Source organism: Plodia interpunctella, chromosome 21, assembly GCF_027563975.2.
Source record: "Plodia interpunctella isolate USDA-ARS_2022_Savannah chromosome 21, ilPloInte3.2, whole genome shotgun sequence".
Classification (NCBI taxonomy): Eukaryota; Metazoa; Arthropoda; class Insecta; order Lepidoptera; family Pyralidae; genus Plodia; species Plodia interpunctella.
The window spans coordinates 102,711-117,860 of NC_071314.1; the positions used below are offsets into that span (position 1 = coordinate 102,711).

At 39.9% G+C, this 15,150-nt stretch overlaps 3 protein-coding genes across 4 annotated transcripts; 2 read left to right on the top strand and 1 right to left on the bottom strand.

The window, feature by feature from the left end:
• Window positions 1-7,187: 7,187 nt before the first annotated feature.
• LOC128679330 (uncharacterized protein) lies at window positions 7,188-9,514 on the top strand. The gene is made up of 5 exons (XM_053761475.2): window positions 7,188-7,456; window positions 7,556-7,746; window positions 8,519-8,698; window positions 8,780-8,904; window positions 8,996-9,514. Exons 1-5 carry the CDS (start codon window positions 7,336-7,338, stop codon window positions 9,129-9,131), a joined length of 753 nt encoding a protein of 250 aa, XP_053617450.1. The 5' UTR covers window positions 7,188-7,335; the 3' UTR covers window positions 9,132-9,514.
• Window positions 9,515-9,678: 164 nt separating this feature from the next.
• LOC128679387 (zinc finger protein 668-like) lies at window positions 9,679-12,404 on the bottom strand. 2 transcript variants are annotated; one of them, XM_053761583.1, is made up of 7 exons: window positions 12,112-12,403; window positions 11,675-12,016; window positions 11,244-11,408; window positions 11,001-11,057; window positions 10,795-10,919; window positions 10,420-10,512; window positions 9,679-10,223 (listed from the first exon to the last, which is right to left on the bottom strand). In XM_053761583.1, exons 1-7 carry the CDS (start codon window positions 12,271-12,273, stop codon window positions 10,061-10,063), a joined length of 1,107 nt encoding a protein of 368 aa, XP_053617558.1. In that variant the 5' UTR covers window positions 12,274-12,403; the 3' UTR covers window positions 9,679-10,060. The 2 variants fall into 2 exon arrangements, with proteins under 2 accessions (XP_053617558.1, XP_053617557.1); XM_053761582.2 differs by having other exon boundaries at window positions 10,795-11,057; window positions 12,112-12,404.
• A 467-nt stretch (window positions 12,405-12,871) lies between these two features.
• On the top strand, window positions 12,872-14,945 carry SmD3 (Small ribonucleoprotein particle protein SmD3). The gene is made up of 2 exons (XM_053760997.2): window positions 12,872-13,330; window positions 14,114-14,945. The coding sequence occupies exons 1-2, from the start codon at window positions 13,021-13,023 to the stop codon at window positions 14,197-14,199; spliced, it is 396 nt and encodes a 131-aa protein (XP_053616972.1). The 5' UTR covers window positions 12,872-13,020; the 3' UTR covers window positions 14,200-14,945.
• Window positions 14,946-15,150: the final 205 nt, after the last annotated feature.

The following is a 15,150-nucleotide window of genomic DNA, read 5'->3' on the forward strand; positions in this document are numbered from 1 at the left end:
GATGCCATCAGGACGCTGAACTTGACTATCGGAACATCTGTCCACGAGGCACAAAATGCTGAAACTACGGAAACATATCACAATGTTGCTTATAGAAAAACTATTAGTGACATAATGTATTGGAGGACTGGCGAAAGTCTTGCGATTTATTTTCATAGATCCCTGATGTGAGAGCGACTGAACTGCCTGATCTGATCAGTAGGATGATCCCTAATAACAACAAGGAAAATGTAATTGAAAAACATCAATTAGGTGCATAAACTAGCAAAGTTATATGAACTACAATAAATTTTAACTATTATGGTGGAATAATGGATAGGGTATGAATCCTATAGAGTATGAAGGTTAGTTTTTATGGCGTTTGGATGAAGCAAACATTTTCTCTTCAGACATACCTAATTTGAAATTATTGAAGCACCCATATCTGTCCGTCCGTCTGTGCCGCGCCTTTTCCCACGTTGCATAATACACATTATTTGCGCACAGACGTGATCACGTGACCTTTAAGAGTTAACACGGATGCTTTGCGCATCACTCGGAAGTCACGCCTAAGGGGGCCGAGTTCCACAATTATAGCTCGTTGGGAATACATAATATTTTAAAAAACAAGTTATTTGGAGTACCAAATAACTTATTTTTAAAATATTATAATATATAAATAGCAACCAGTAGGTTGCCATCGCTCTTGCTGTGATAGTAAATAATTCGGGATATTATAGTGGTTGTAAATTTTAATTAAGTCTGTCTCACTGTATTAGTTAGACAGACTTAATTAAGATTTAACATTAGAGCAGTTCCATTCCCCACTCCTGGGAATCGTAGGTACCTAGGATTTCCAAAAAGACGGACGTGGTGATAATGATAGGTGACAACTTGCCAGTCCGAATGCACGCACATAGGCTAGAGCCTACATACAACAGACTTGAAATAACGTCTGTAAAACCTAATAATATGCTTAATCAGAAATTAAACATTACGGCGGACAAACGAACATTCATTATATTTAGCCGGTAATGGCAGTGGCTAAAATTATCCGGCGATATAGTCCGCCATTGTGATGAATGTTCCGCTCTGGCGAGCTTCGCCGAGAGGATGAAGACAATACAGTTACAATTACAATACAACACAATGGAGCCCCAATATGTCTTGCTATTGAGAAAATAAGGCACTTATTACTTTGTTTTGTATGACTTAGATTCTTTAATCGGTGTCATAATCATCATGTAGCGGATGCTCAATACTGATTATATCCTGGTAGAAACTACGTCTATGGGTTTGTTTTTTGTTACTCTTCTTTTCTGTAAGTTCTTTTGCTTCGAGCTACTTTTACGTCCGATCTCAGCTAGGAGATTTATAAATCAATCGTATTTACTTATAGCTTCAAGATACCTAAAGCCCCCTCATCTCCTTGTAAATAAATAGTTGATTAGATATTTTGTATGACAATGAAGTAAATAAAATCACGGATTAGCTATTTCGTGATTACAGTCAAATGGTCGGTAAGTATTACATGATCTGTGTCAGTCTATTGCTATCTTGTTATGTTTTAATTATTATATCAGGAAGTAGTGAGAAAGTACGAATTTCACTTAGGTAGTTTGTAATGGCAATAGTCCAGCGCATTCGCAATGTACCTACCAGCTAACCTTAATTATTTTCATGAACGCAGTTTATTATTTTTAATTGCACTACTAGAGGTCGTGACCCCGCGACGTTTGTCCTCAGTGACGAACGCCTACCATTACTCATAATCACAACTAATAAAAACTGTCATTTTTTGCATTCCTAAGCAAATTCTACCTAGTAATGGAACATATATCATAATCTTTATTATCATAAATCAACTACAACAAATAGATAGATTTCTGAAGTCCATCACGGTGACGAAGTCACATTCAGGGCTGCGACGCCGCGTAGCCTAGAATCATAATTTTAATCTGCGACTAAAAGCAATTAAAACATCAAAGTACGCTGACCGTCATATTTAATTTGTATCGCAGCTTCTTACAGAAACGTATCATCAATCAGCGCGGTCTACCGCACCCATAATTGTGCGACCTACTCCATTTGACAAGCGAGCCGAACTGATAACCACATCTTGTGGAGATCGTAAACTGTCGAGTATGCTTGTGAAGTGTTCGTGTGATGTTAATGTAGGTCAGTGCCGGGAATATTGCCAGGTGGTGACGGGCCGACGCCACGCGTTGGCAATGTTCCTGTGAATTTAATTTACGATAATCTGCAGGAATGTAAGCAATCTGGATTTTTTCTTTGAAATAATTGTTGATAAAGATGCGAAGTCAAAACAAAGTAGGCATCAGTAAGATTCTCCATAAACATCAGCCACCTTAAATTAACTACACTTTTTATTTCGAAGTTTGTATAAAAGTTGATTAATTTTAATAAATCTATAGAAATACATATGCGTCTGTTGTGTATCACCATGAAAATGATTGCCGAGAAAACGTCGTGTTCGACATTGATGCAGGACGCAAACGTCTGGAAGGAAAACACTGATCCAATCAGCCTGGCGAGACATCAGATAGTTCCAGTGGTCAATCTCGGCAATGAGCGCAACGAGCGTGACGAGATCATGACAAACAAATCCTAGTTAACAAGGAAGTGACTGGACGGATTTCAGTAATGATTTCATAGCTTTCCATTGTTTCATGACATGACATGAGTGCAAATGAATGCCGAATGTTGAGAATACATTCTATTGCTGATTATATAATCATTGTTATTGATCGGAGATTGCGGATATTTTGTCGGATTCCAGACTAAAATGTCAACTAAAGTCAATAATGAATCGGTATAATAAAAACATTTCAAAATTTTAGTTTTTAAAAGGAAGCAAAAATTTAATTTGAAAAATCAAACAGATATCCTACTAACATGCATTTTGTAAAGACACTCCCACACGCTCACTCAGGGGTGAAAATGCAAGCTTGTAACCGGAAATTGAGGAGATATCATCATCAAACCGTATTAAAGGCGAAACAATTGAATTTCGAAACCATAGTACAATACTTAAGGTTAATCTCTTTTGAAGATGTCGGTGGAGATAGTTATGGATGTTAATCCCGCATATCAAATGTTTCGCTTTGAGTTGATAAGGTCAGGTTATGCAATGGTAAGTAGATATGCCATGCCAGTTATGGTCTCTTCCAAAAATTTAAAGACCATTCATTTGTTGTGTAGAGGCAATAACCCTTTCACCACTGCCGAGGCATTCCTCGGAATAAAGACCTAAATTAGTAGGATAATAGGACAAGAGTAAATTTCCATTTTATACTGGGAATTTTACGTAAACCCATCTTTTATCTTATTATTTTAGGTCTTTATGGCGTCACGATGTTGTGGCGTATGGTTCGAGACAGATTACTACCACTCCATACCACTCCAGCGGATGTAGTACCAAGACGACTAAGTAATAAAAACTTTAGCACTCGTAAAATCGCAATCGAACCCCTGATGATTCTCAGAGGGTTGACGTCAAACAGGCGACGGTTTGTAAAATCATAGTCCGGTCTTAATATTCATGTACCTAGTTAATTACCAACCAAATGGTGGACTCGAGTGGGTTGGGCAGGTAACCTGCCGCTACCAGCTGTAATAATACTTTACGACGAACAAAGGCAGTTGGGCAAGCGATACACATGGCCGCTACTATCCCATCATAGCTTGTTTACGAGTAGCCATGGAATGACTGGATGAATTAGATTACATTGAATCAAAGAGGTAAATTGCACCATTATTTCATTTGAAGTAAAAGCTACAAAGTCGTGATAGATTTTCTATAAATCCTAATCACAACGCCTTCTGTCGGAGTCCACTACTTTAACTCTAATCACGGCAGTTCGATACACGCGTTAGCCCGACAGATTTCGACTCACATGTCGTGCTGAGAAATCCACAGCATATTATGTATCTTCCGATGTAAATACCAGTGATTCAACGCATGTAAAAATGCCTCCCTTGAGATGAGCCGAAGTCACGTCCCTTGTTCAATAACTCGAATATCTGAACTACTGGACCACGGATGTTGTTAGTCTACATATTATTATAACACCATCAATACATCCATTATTATTCAAATAGATTCCCATCTCGTCTCCTCTCAATGATCCGCATCATTACTGTCACAATGGGCGCTGCTCAGCCGTCATCTGTATGCATACTTCGTCTTCATCATTGGCAGTATTTGGTAACGACCTTCACGCGACCTCTTTAGTCTCGACACGTCTGCTTCAGTGCCCAGTGTAGTGGCCCAGTTCGTCTAGTTGAAAAGGAAGTCGTGGGTTCGAATCCCACGGGTCATAAATTGTTGATTTACTATACATTTGTTCATCTTATATTGAAACTGCACTAGATAAATTTTGATGAGTTTTTATAAAATTGTGACCGATTTTGTTGCCCCACGAACTTATCCTACATACCTTTTAAAATGTAAATGACAAAGAAATGATTCCTTGAAAGGCAATTTTGGCTGTGGCTCCTCCCCACAGGTCGCATTAAAACGGCGTTGAACGTTACGTAGTTTAGAAATTGAGATTTACGAGTCGACCTTTGCAGCCCATGAATAAGACCATAATAGAGAATATCTATTACATTCAGAAGTCGTAGTTAGTATATAATAGAATGCAACCGCCGCCCCTGCCGTACTATTGATAGCATTGTCGAGTATAACAAATATTGCAGGTAAATGTTTAAAGCATGAAATTCGATATCTACAGTTCGCGGCGCGAACTTCGCGAACCGCGAACAGAGAACCAAAGACAGCGGCGGGGCTATACTTGTCGACAACAACAAAGTGGCCGAGCTGTTATTGATGGTTTCACGTATTGCCGTGGACTTCTTTCGTGGCGCGAGTGGTGACTATAATAATAAGGGTAACAAGCAGGACCATTTTGATATTATCACATTTTTTATGCCCAATATTGTATTACTGTAACTCGTTTGTACTTACTACTTTTCAGAACAAAACTATCGTGCGACAAGGCAACGCTATCGAAGCCGTTGCTGTGTTTGTGTTTTATTATGCAATAAAGTTGTGTGTCAAACAAAACAATCAAAATTGTAGCTAATTACTTTAATAATATAAAGAATACATCTAGTCTAACTCGAGGTAGAAATCGCCCTAACGTGGGCCTTCTTCATGCAGCAGACTGCAGCTTAGCTCAGTTACTACTGATATGTTCATTGGGCCTCACTCCTGCGCTCCGAGCTCTTCAGGAACTCATCTCTTGTAGATGCAATAGTCAGTCTCTTTTATTTATCCTTCTTTCTCAGCATCTGTGTAAAGGAGTGTTTCATACGTTTTGTTAGGTTTCTATAATCAATTCTTGATTCAGATCCCAATGAAGTTAGAACTCTTCATCATCATCATCGTCAAAAATAGGATGAATAGTTCTTGGTTCTAGATCCCTGTCTCGTGTCCAGAAATAATACAGGGCTCCACGGTGTCCCTCCCCTCCTGTGCGAATATATTTCTTCTCATATTTAGCGAACACTGACAAAACCCTGAGATAGTCACCATTATCTTTTACTCTTATATGAGAATCTCGACCTTTCAGGGCGCAACGTAAACTAGTTAGTGATCGGTGCTTAAGTACTTTACGGAGATTATGATCTAGCAAGCCTATGTCTATATCAAGGGTTTTCAGTTCACGTAACCCACTTATTAACATTAATATGCTTTCCACTGTCAAGGAGCATCTCCAGAGCTCTAATATTTTTAAATATGGCAATCTAGTGATTAGGGATGGTACATGCATGTCTGTGAAACATGTAGCACTGAGGACCAACTCTTCAAGTAGTAATGGAAGGTGTTCAACAATAATAACTAAAGATTTGGACCGCAGCATTCGAGCACCTGTGACATGCAGACGCTTTAATAACTTTGGTTGAATAATGTACATTGCTCCTTTGAGAGTCAGCAACCAACAAGAGTATAGTTGCAGAGAGGTGAGGAACTCACACTGAGCAATGGTAGCATAAGCGTGATCTAGAAGTTCATTACAGCGTAATGTGAGTTCCCGAAGGTAGTGACGCCGCGCGGTGACTAGTTGCAGCAGCTCTCGCGGTGGGTAGTACAGTGCGCGCCCATACATGTACAACGCACGAAGACGCTTGCTTTTAGACATCATGCGAAGCACGTAGGGGCATACTGTCTCGTTAATAACCAAAGACGACAGTCGCATCAAAACAGGCAAAAGTTTTACGTCTATAGCGCGCGTTAGAACGAAAATGTCGAGGTGTTCCAAACAGGGGAGGCGATTAAGAGCCTCCAAATTGTCACTTGTGAAAGAATTAGCAGCATGAACGGTCAGGTTGCGGAGATGTGAACACGTTGCGAAGGTCGTATTCACAAAGAAACGCAACGAATCAAGACGTGCCGTCATTTCGACAGTAATGACGCCTTGATGCAACTTTTGTAGGTCATCTTGTTGTCTTATGCCTAACGCGCGGCGTTCTACGAGTTCCTCCCATCTTCGGCAGACACGCCCGGGACCTTCCAGAAGATCTCGCGAGGGCAGGAACTCGAATATCATCAGAAGCACCTCGTTCGGTAGCCGATGCATTTCGCCAGCCCATCATCCAGTCGCCTTTGTTTTAGTTTACTGTATTGAACCTTATTTCTCACATTTTCTTCAAAATCGAGCTTATTTCTCACATTTTCTTCAGAATCGAGATCTGCAAAAGTATAATTTAAATATTTACTACAAACAAGCCAGGAAGATAAACAACAGCTGAGTCAGAAATGTCAAAATGACAAAAATGAAAAATCCACTGACATGACACAATGCTGTGCAATGCAATGCAATGCGATTGTGCAGTTGTGCTGTGCCTGCCTGCCTTCATCACCTACGAGTTATCGATTATCGAAACGCAGGTCTTCAGGTGCTACGACTTTTTATCGCTTTCTATGCTAAAATTGATATGCGACAGTTCGTAAACGCCTGTTGCGACTTGGGCCGAAGACATAATCAATAAAATTTAACGACTTGCGACAACCTTAGTGTTATGTGTGGGTCCAGCATAAAAGTCTTGCTGCAGCCAGTCAGGCCGTAAGAGCTTAATGTTTGCTGAAAAAAAAAACTAAACAGGTGATTGTCAGTGTAAACAATACAAAAGACTTGGCTGTATGGGCTAGTACCCTTTGCCTCCTCAATAAAACGAGGGAATAAACAAAAAAAAAATGTCAGTGTAAATCCGACCGAAACTTTCCAAACAAAAAAATAAGAACCATTATTATATTCAAAATTATATTACTACCTAGGTACGGTATCGTATCGTGTCCCTTCTCATTTTGAAATTTTAAAAATCTTTAGAATGCGTTTGTTAGGTATTAGTTTTCTAAAAAGTTGCAAATTCAAGTCAAACTGGTACAACAGTTCTCGGAAGATCGTAACAGAAGTGGTGCCGCCACAGGAGACTGTCGACAGAATTCCTGGTAAATTTCTTCATCTAATATGATAATCAATGTACAATGCCAAGCAATAGGTAAATAAGTGCCCGTAGACATCATAATTTGTGAAGATATCTATTCTAGCTGCCGATCCATCCTTGGTAGAGATCTTGCCGTCATGGCCAGAAACAGAAGAGCCGGAACTGCGTGCCGCTGTCCTTAGAGACATGCAGGTCCTGCCTAATTTTGTGTCGGAGGAGGAAGAATCTTCCATGGTCCAAGAACTCGAGCCAAGGCTTAAGAGGATGAGATATGAATTTGATCATTGGGATAATGTGAGTATTATTAATGTTCTTCCCTTCTCTTTAAGTAAAATAAACTAAGCAAGCTAAAGTAATAAACTAGCATTTATTTATTTACAGTGTGAATCCTACTATGTGAAAGTTTGTGAGGATGTGTTTATGTATGTTACTCTTTCACGCAAAATCGACTGGATCAATTTATGATTTGTTACACGGGTTGAATATAACCTGGAAAAACACATAGGGTACTTTTTATCCTGAAATTCCCATGTGAGTGAAACCAGTGCAGCTAGTAACTTTATATTTCTTACTTGATGTTTTGTGTACTGTATTTTTTATCACATGCATGTCTGTGAAACATGAAAACACCTAAGGTAAACACCTAAGGCTACCTTATTTTTTGCTTTAAATTATTTCCTTACCAATACTTGGGTGACTGGAAGAAGTCCCCTCTGGGATAAGTCTGCCTTTGTATATTTCTTTTATTGCTTTCTTTGTGCATTAAAGAGTTTACAAATAATATTAAATAAATAAATGTATTTGTATTTATTAGGACAAATCACACAGATTGAGCTAGCCCCAAAGTAAGTTCGAGACTTGTGTTATGGGATACTAACTCAACGATACTATATTTTATAACAAATACATATATAGATAAACATCCACTCTCGGTTCAGTGGCTAGAACCTTCCTTACCACTGCGCCACCGAGGTTATATATATTTATATTCATTAAAGTCTTTCTGAGTGTGTAAAAGTAACTATCAATATTGAGAAGTATTAAAATAAACTAGGTATTTTCGTAGGCGATCCAAGGCTACCGTGAGACAGAGTACAGCAACTGGAACCCCACGAATGCCCGCGTGATGTCGCGCGTGCTGGCCACCGCGTTCCAGACGCCGGCCGCGGGCGAGGCGCTGCCGCACGCTCACGTGTTGGACCTAGCGAGTGCTGGATTCATTAAGCCACATATTGACGCTGTTAGAGTGAGTTCATTAATCATGTTGAAGTTACCTGATGACATGATTAATATACCATATTTTTATACAATTTTATTCCATTTTTAGTTCTGTGGTGAAGTGATAGCGGGGATTTGTCTGCTATCCTCAGCTGTGATGAGACTCCAGCATGAGAAACTGCCGCATCTGCAGGTAGATGCCCTGTTGGAGCGACGAGCCATGTACATCATGAGGTACAATATTTTGTTTTATTAGGGTGTCTGTTCTGTCTGTGAAATTTGGAAAGAATGGCCAACAGGCTAATAAAAAAAATATGAATTTTAGAGGCAGCGCCCGCTACGTGTTCACGCACGCAGTGCTGGGCGGCGAGCGCAGCGCGTGGCGCGGCGCGCGGCTGCCGCGGCGGCGGCGCCTCGCCGTCATCACCAGGAGCTGCCCTCTATCTGAGGACACTAAATAGATATTACTTATTGAAATGTTTAACGAATTTATATCATTCTCGAGAGTTCAGTATCTGAAAAAGTAAAAAGCGAACCCTTGTTTGTCTCACTCCTGTTTGGCCCCAGACTAACTAAAAATACTAATAAATTTAGTAGAGTCTTGAGAAGAAATTGGCTTGTCAGAGTGTGAAACGATTTACCAACAAAGTATAAGTTGCCGAAATTTTAAATTTATTACTTAGAAAGCTAAACCTATGTTGTATTTTACATTTTATGTTCGTAACAAACTACATATTATATAAAGTTGCGAAGAGAGTGCCTTGTGATATTATAGATAAATATTGACAATTTATGTGTTAATTGTTAAACTTGGAACCTAGGTAACCTGCTGTTGTTTTTAATATTAACTAAATAGGTAAATATATTAAGAGGAAGGTTTATTTATTATTATTATTATTCATATTTACAAAAAGCATCATAAATACAAAACTTATATTAACTTAGGTATTTAACTTTTTTTAAATATTATTAGAGTATTATTATATTCTAGTCTAGAAATAAAAAATGTTTTATGTCAAATATATTTTATTTCTATCTAATTAATCTAAACAATATGGAAATCGTCATCGTACATAACAATATATGTAACATCAGTTCATCAACAAAAGTAATATATGCTTTGGTTTACAAAGCTATGCCTACATTTGTTTTAAAATAATAAATGACGCCATATTTACACGACAGATCAGAAAGTTATTGGTCAAAACAAAATGGACCTCAATTGTATATTGAGGTCTATCTTGTTTTGACCTATCAGCCTTTTAATAAAAAAGATGACATTTACCTTTCTTTTAGCACACTCTTTTCAAAGCTCTGGCTATTATTCTTAGTCTTAATCACTACTAATTATCCCCGAATTCCCACGGACTCGAGGCCAACATGCTGACCGTCACTCCTCCAACGCGTCCATCTCGAGGTACTCGACGTGGTCCTCCCCCTCCCCTTCCCCCACGCCCTCCCCCTCCCCCGACCCCTCCACCGCCTCAGGGTGAGTCTCATCGGCCCGCAGGTGCACGCGCGCGTGCCTCTTCATGGCCGCCACAGAACCGAACCTAAAGGAAATAAGATTCATTGAAATTTGCCCCATTATTTATTTATATACAAATAGACAAAGCCAACACAGTCAATGCCAGTGGTCGATGATAAGTAGACTATGAGTTCCAACTTTGTGACTGAAGAAGACATGATAGCATTCAGATGAGAGAGAGGAATGGCTGATGGTGGAAGGGAATAACTATAAAAGCTCACGTCCGTCCGCAGTGCGCGCACGTGGTGGGCGCGGCGCTGGCGGCCGGCGGCGCCGCCGCGTGCGCCGCTCGGATGTGGGACAGCAGGTTGCCTCTGAAATTCATTGCTACATTACTACACAATCAATGGCGGTGTCGATTTTCGCAAGATTGAAGTCATGCACTGCGCTCCGTTAACCTCCGTCACGTCGTCATGAGTTGACTGAGTAACGCATAGAAATTATATGAAGTTTTGACGTAAGTCGCCGCATATCAAAATCTATGGAAAATAACGGAGCTCTTTGTGCTATTTCGATACAACGGAGCAATTGCTCTAATATAATTAAACATACTTCAAAGTAAGGAGAATTAAACAAAACAATGATTTCTGCCTCACCTGGTTCCGAACCTCAGTATGCAGCCGTCGTACCCGCAGACGTACTGGTCGGCCTGGCGATGCGCGAGCGCGTGCGCGCTGAGGTCGTCCTCCGACACGAACGCCTTGAAGCACGCCGGGCACAGCAGCGGCGGCGGCGCGCGGCGCCCGTGCGCGGCCGCCGCGTGCGCCGCCAGCGCCGCGCGCGACGCCGCCGCCGCGCCGCACAGCGGGCAGCCCGACCCCACGCACCAGCTGCTGTGCCGCCGCAGCTCCGCCGCCGACTGGGGAGAACGGATTCATTGTCTGTTTGCGATAAACTCTAAAACTACTACACGAATTTTCATGTGGTTTTCCCCAATAGATAGTGTGATTTCTGGGGAAGGTAGCTGGAACTGCATTAATCATATCTACAATATACTATATAAAGTAAATCTCGGTGACAAACAAGTTAGGAGGCCTGTACGGACCTGGAATGTGGTGTTGCAGAGGTAGCAGAGCAGCGTGTGGTCGTGGTGCAGACGCTGGTGGTCGCGCGCGCGCTGGCGGCTGCTGAACTGCGCGCCGCACGTCCAGCACGAGTGCGGCGCGTCCGCTGCGTGCGTCGCCTCGTGCGCCCGGAACTCCGACAACCGCTGCGCATGACAATCATACACAGTTTGATCAATTGATACTGTTTGAATATAGGAAACTGCCCTGTTGGATGAGCTCCCAATGTTACATACTGCTTTCAAAATGGATTAGTACACTCATATGTCACACCTCCCAGAGATTTGAGAGTTTGATAACAACCTCAAATAGGTTGATTGGCTGAAGTAACATTTAACAACAACAAAATTTTGAAAAGAAATCATTCAATTTATACGAAACTTTTTCTATTACATGAAAAAATATTGCCTACCTGGAAAGATAATGGACACACAGAACACTGATAAACTGTCTCTCCACGCGCATTTTTAGATTTCTCCATATCCTCATCATCAGCAGCAGTGGCGGCAGCCAAAGCATCCTTGTCCACCATTATAATATCTTCCTCACTGTAGGTGCCTCCTGCATTCACACCGGGTCCACCCACTACAATAAAGACGTCGATTTTTTGTGTCAACTCATGCAAGCGACGACGAAGAGCACGGATTTTCTCGCTTAATGGTGGCACAGTCCTTGTTGAGAGAGTGGTACTGAACTCGTACGCATCAGTTGTGCGACGTATGCAATTCAGACACAAACGCCCATCAGGCAACACCTGCAAAAAACAAAATAAACCTGTAGGTCCGTGACGAAAGTTGTGTTTTGGAGAGGTTATAACCTCAACATCATAAGAATCCAGCTGTTATTTACCTTGTTATTATTGAGATGCAGTAGCATAGCACGCAAGGGCACTTGAGGAGGCCCGGCGCTGGCGTCGTACTCCTCGGGCGTCATCAATTCGCCGGCGCCGTCCAAGCCGCAAACACAACAGCTCTCCATTTGAACTTCGATTTTCATCACTGCTGTTGTCATTGTACGCGTATTCTGATGATCTTATCGATAAATTAAAAAACGAAATCAAAGATATGAAATTCCAACCAAACGTAAAATGTAAAGTGCTGCGGCTTCTGCCCTTTATTTTTGTTGTCAGTGTCAATGTCAAATCTTGTCGTCGAAGTCAAAGTCGCTCGCTTGTCGTATATGGTATAACCTTAGAGAATAGAATGGTATAAGTAACCAAGGGTATATCTTGTCAAGTCGTATGGATTTAGTCAATACCTACTTACCATGGAATTAGTACGTACTCGTACGAAGTACTTACTAACTACTGCTAGGTACCTACTTCATCTTCATTATCGAACGAATGGATGTCGACCGTCAATGTCAAAATCAACTCAACTTACACTCCCAATCTTGTCTGAGCTAAACGAAAAATATGATTATGTGAGTAAATGAATTTATTTATTTATTTCAATCTAGAGTTCATGATAACTATGTTAGTATCAAATTAAATTTATTACAATCAATATAGTTTCAACTTTTCTTATTCTCATTGGTATCAGAGAGATGATATCCGTGCCTATAATAACAATGTCAAAATAATGACAGAATGACAGTGACAGATAAAAATTAAAAAAAAAAGAAAGCCGACGCCAGAATCTTTCCTTGTTGTCAATTTTGTTTGTCTCGAAAATTTTGTGGTTTTCATCCGAATTCATCCATTGAAAGTTGCATCTAATTCGTGTTTTTGGCGATAATTTATAATAACAAGCTGTTATCATGTCGATTGGCGTGCCTATTAAAGTACTTCATGAAGCAGAGGGTCATGTAGTGACCTGTGAAACGAACACCGGCGAAGTTTATCGCGGGAAGCTTATTGAAGCCGAGGATAACATGAATTGCCAGATGACTCTGGTGACTGTGACCTACCGTGATGGTAGAGTCGCTCAGCTGGAGAATGTTTACATTAGAGGCTCTAAAATCCGTTTCCTCATATTACCTGACATGTTGAAGAATGCTCCTATGTTCAAACGACAAGGCAATAAACCGACCGCAGGTCGCGGTAAAAGCGCTATTTTAAGAGCTCAGGGTAAGTCAGGGAGTTATTCTAAATAGGTACCTATCTTCATGACTTCAACAGTTCCCAATAATTTAGACTGTAAGGTCAAATTTTCAAAAGCTCAAAGTATTACAACCTATCTATTATTAGGATGAACCCAGTGTTGGCAGATTTTTTTTTGTGCAAATTCTAAACAGTAATTTCTGGAATCTAAAATTGGGATGTCACACCAAAATACAGACTGTCTAGCAACACTGAATGAACCCCACCTTGCTAATTGAAATGTTAAAAGATTTTAAATATCAGACAATGTAGGAATAAGATAAATTTATAAATAAACAGGATGGCCCTTTATGAAAAAATCATGTCAATATGATCTCACTGCTCTCTCACTGCTCAGTCTACATTTTCAAAACAATGTTCTTGATTTTGTTTACAGTGTTGACTTTCACATAGAAACAATTCAAACTACTTAGTAACAGTCCAATCTGGTTTGCTTGGGTGGAACCATAATAAAAAAGTAACCTATTCCTGAAGGATTCCTCTGTCTCTGTGTCAAATATCATAAAATTGGAAGTTTATTTGTTGAACAAAAATAACAAATCTTTTATAATATTAGTATGGATATTAATCCATATTAATTTATTGTATATTAATCCATATTATTGTATATTAATACAGATGTAGGTTTTATTTCTTATACTCTTGCATCTTCTTTCTCATTTAAGGCCATACAGACACACACATGCCTACCTATTTCTTGCATGATATTTAAAGTCATTCTGTAGTAAATGGGTATTTTGTTGATCTCAGCGGCGGGTCGCGGGCGGCCGGGTGGGCGCGGCGGCGGCGGGCATCGCGGTGGTTGGCAAGGAGGCTCCGGGCCCTCACGACGCTAGTCTCCACACAGACCAAACACTTTAGTCTAAGCTTCTTTATATTTGATAGTTTCTAAGATTGTGTATATAATTCTGAGTGCTGTGTGTTGGTACAGTGGGGAATTTCACTTGTATTTTGTAGTTTTTCAGTCCTGAAAATGAAGTAACACTTTTTGTGTAGCAGAGCATTACAGCACAACTGGTATATTCTTTACTGGGCATTGCACCATTGCAAAGTGAATCCTTCTGTACTACAAACATATTTGAGCACAGTCTTAAAAAAAATATAGCTGTCACTAATACACACATAGCTGAAAGCTAGAGGTCTAAGAAGAGCTAAGATTTTAATCTCAATTAGATCAATGAAGTGTGCCTGACTGTAACATTTGCAGATCAATATTAAATAAATAAAGGTGGTACTGTCCCAGGCCCAACCAGTTATTTTTATTTAGAACTATATTGCATTAGGAAAATCTAGTAGGCTTGCCTACTATCCATTTTATTTTTGACAGGTATCTGTTTATTCTGTGAGCTAATTTTATAAGTTAAGTGTTTGTTTTTGAGGTTACAAGTGTAGTTGGTATTGTATGTTGTGTATAAGAACTCCCAAGCCAACCAATATGTCAATATACTTGTAATACATATAAATAAATCATACATAAATTAAGACACTAAAATGTGTATACGTATGTGCAGAGTGGAAATGGAATTTTAAGCATTGTGATAATGATTTGATGGTGGAATAAAGGATATGACCAGTGACGAAAGGGTTAATTATTAGTGTATTTTCAACCTTTAGTTGACCCCTCTAAATGTCCAACAGGGAAATTAACTTGACATTGGCTTGTTCCAAAGAGAAAATTAGATTTCTGTATCTACGGTAACTTCATATTCACGGGTATACCATTAATGGACGTGACTAAAGCATGCTAAGCATAGATAAAAGAAATATGCTAAGTAAGGTTTTGGTGA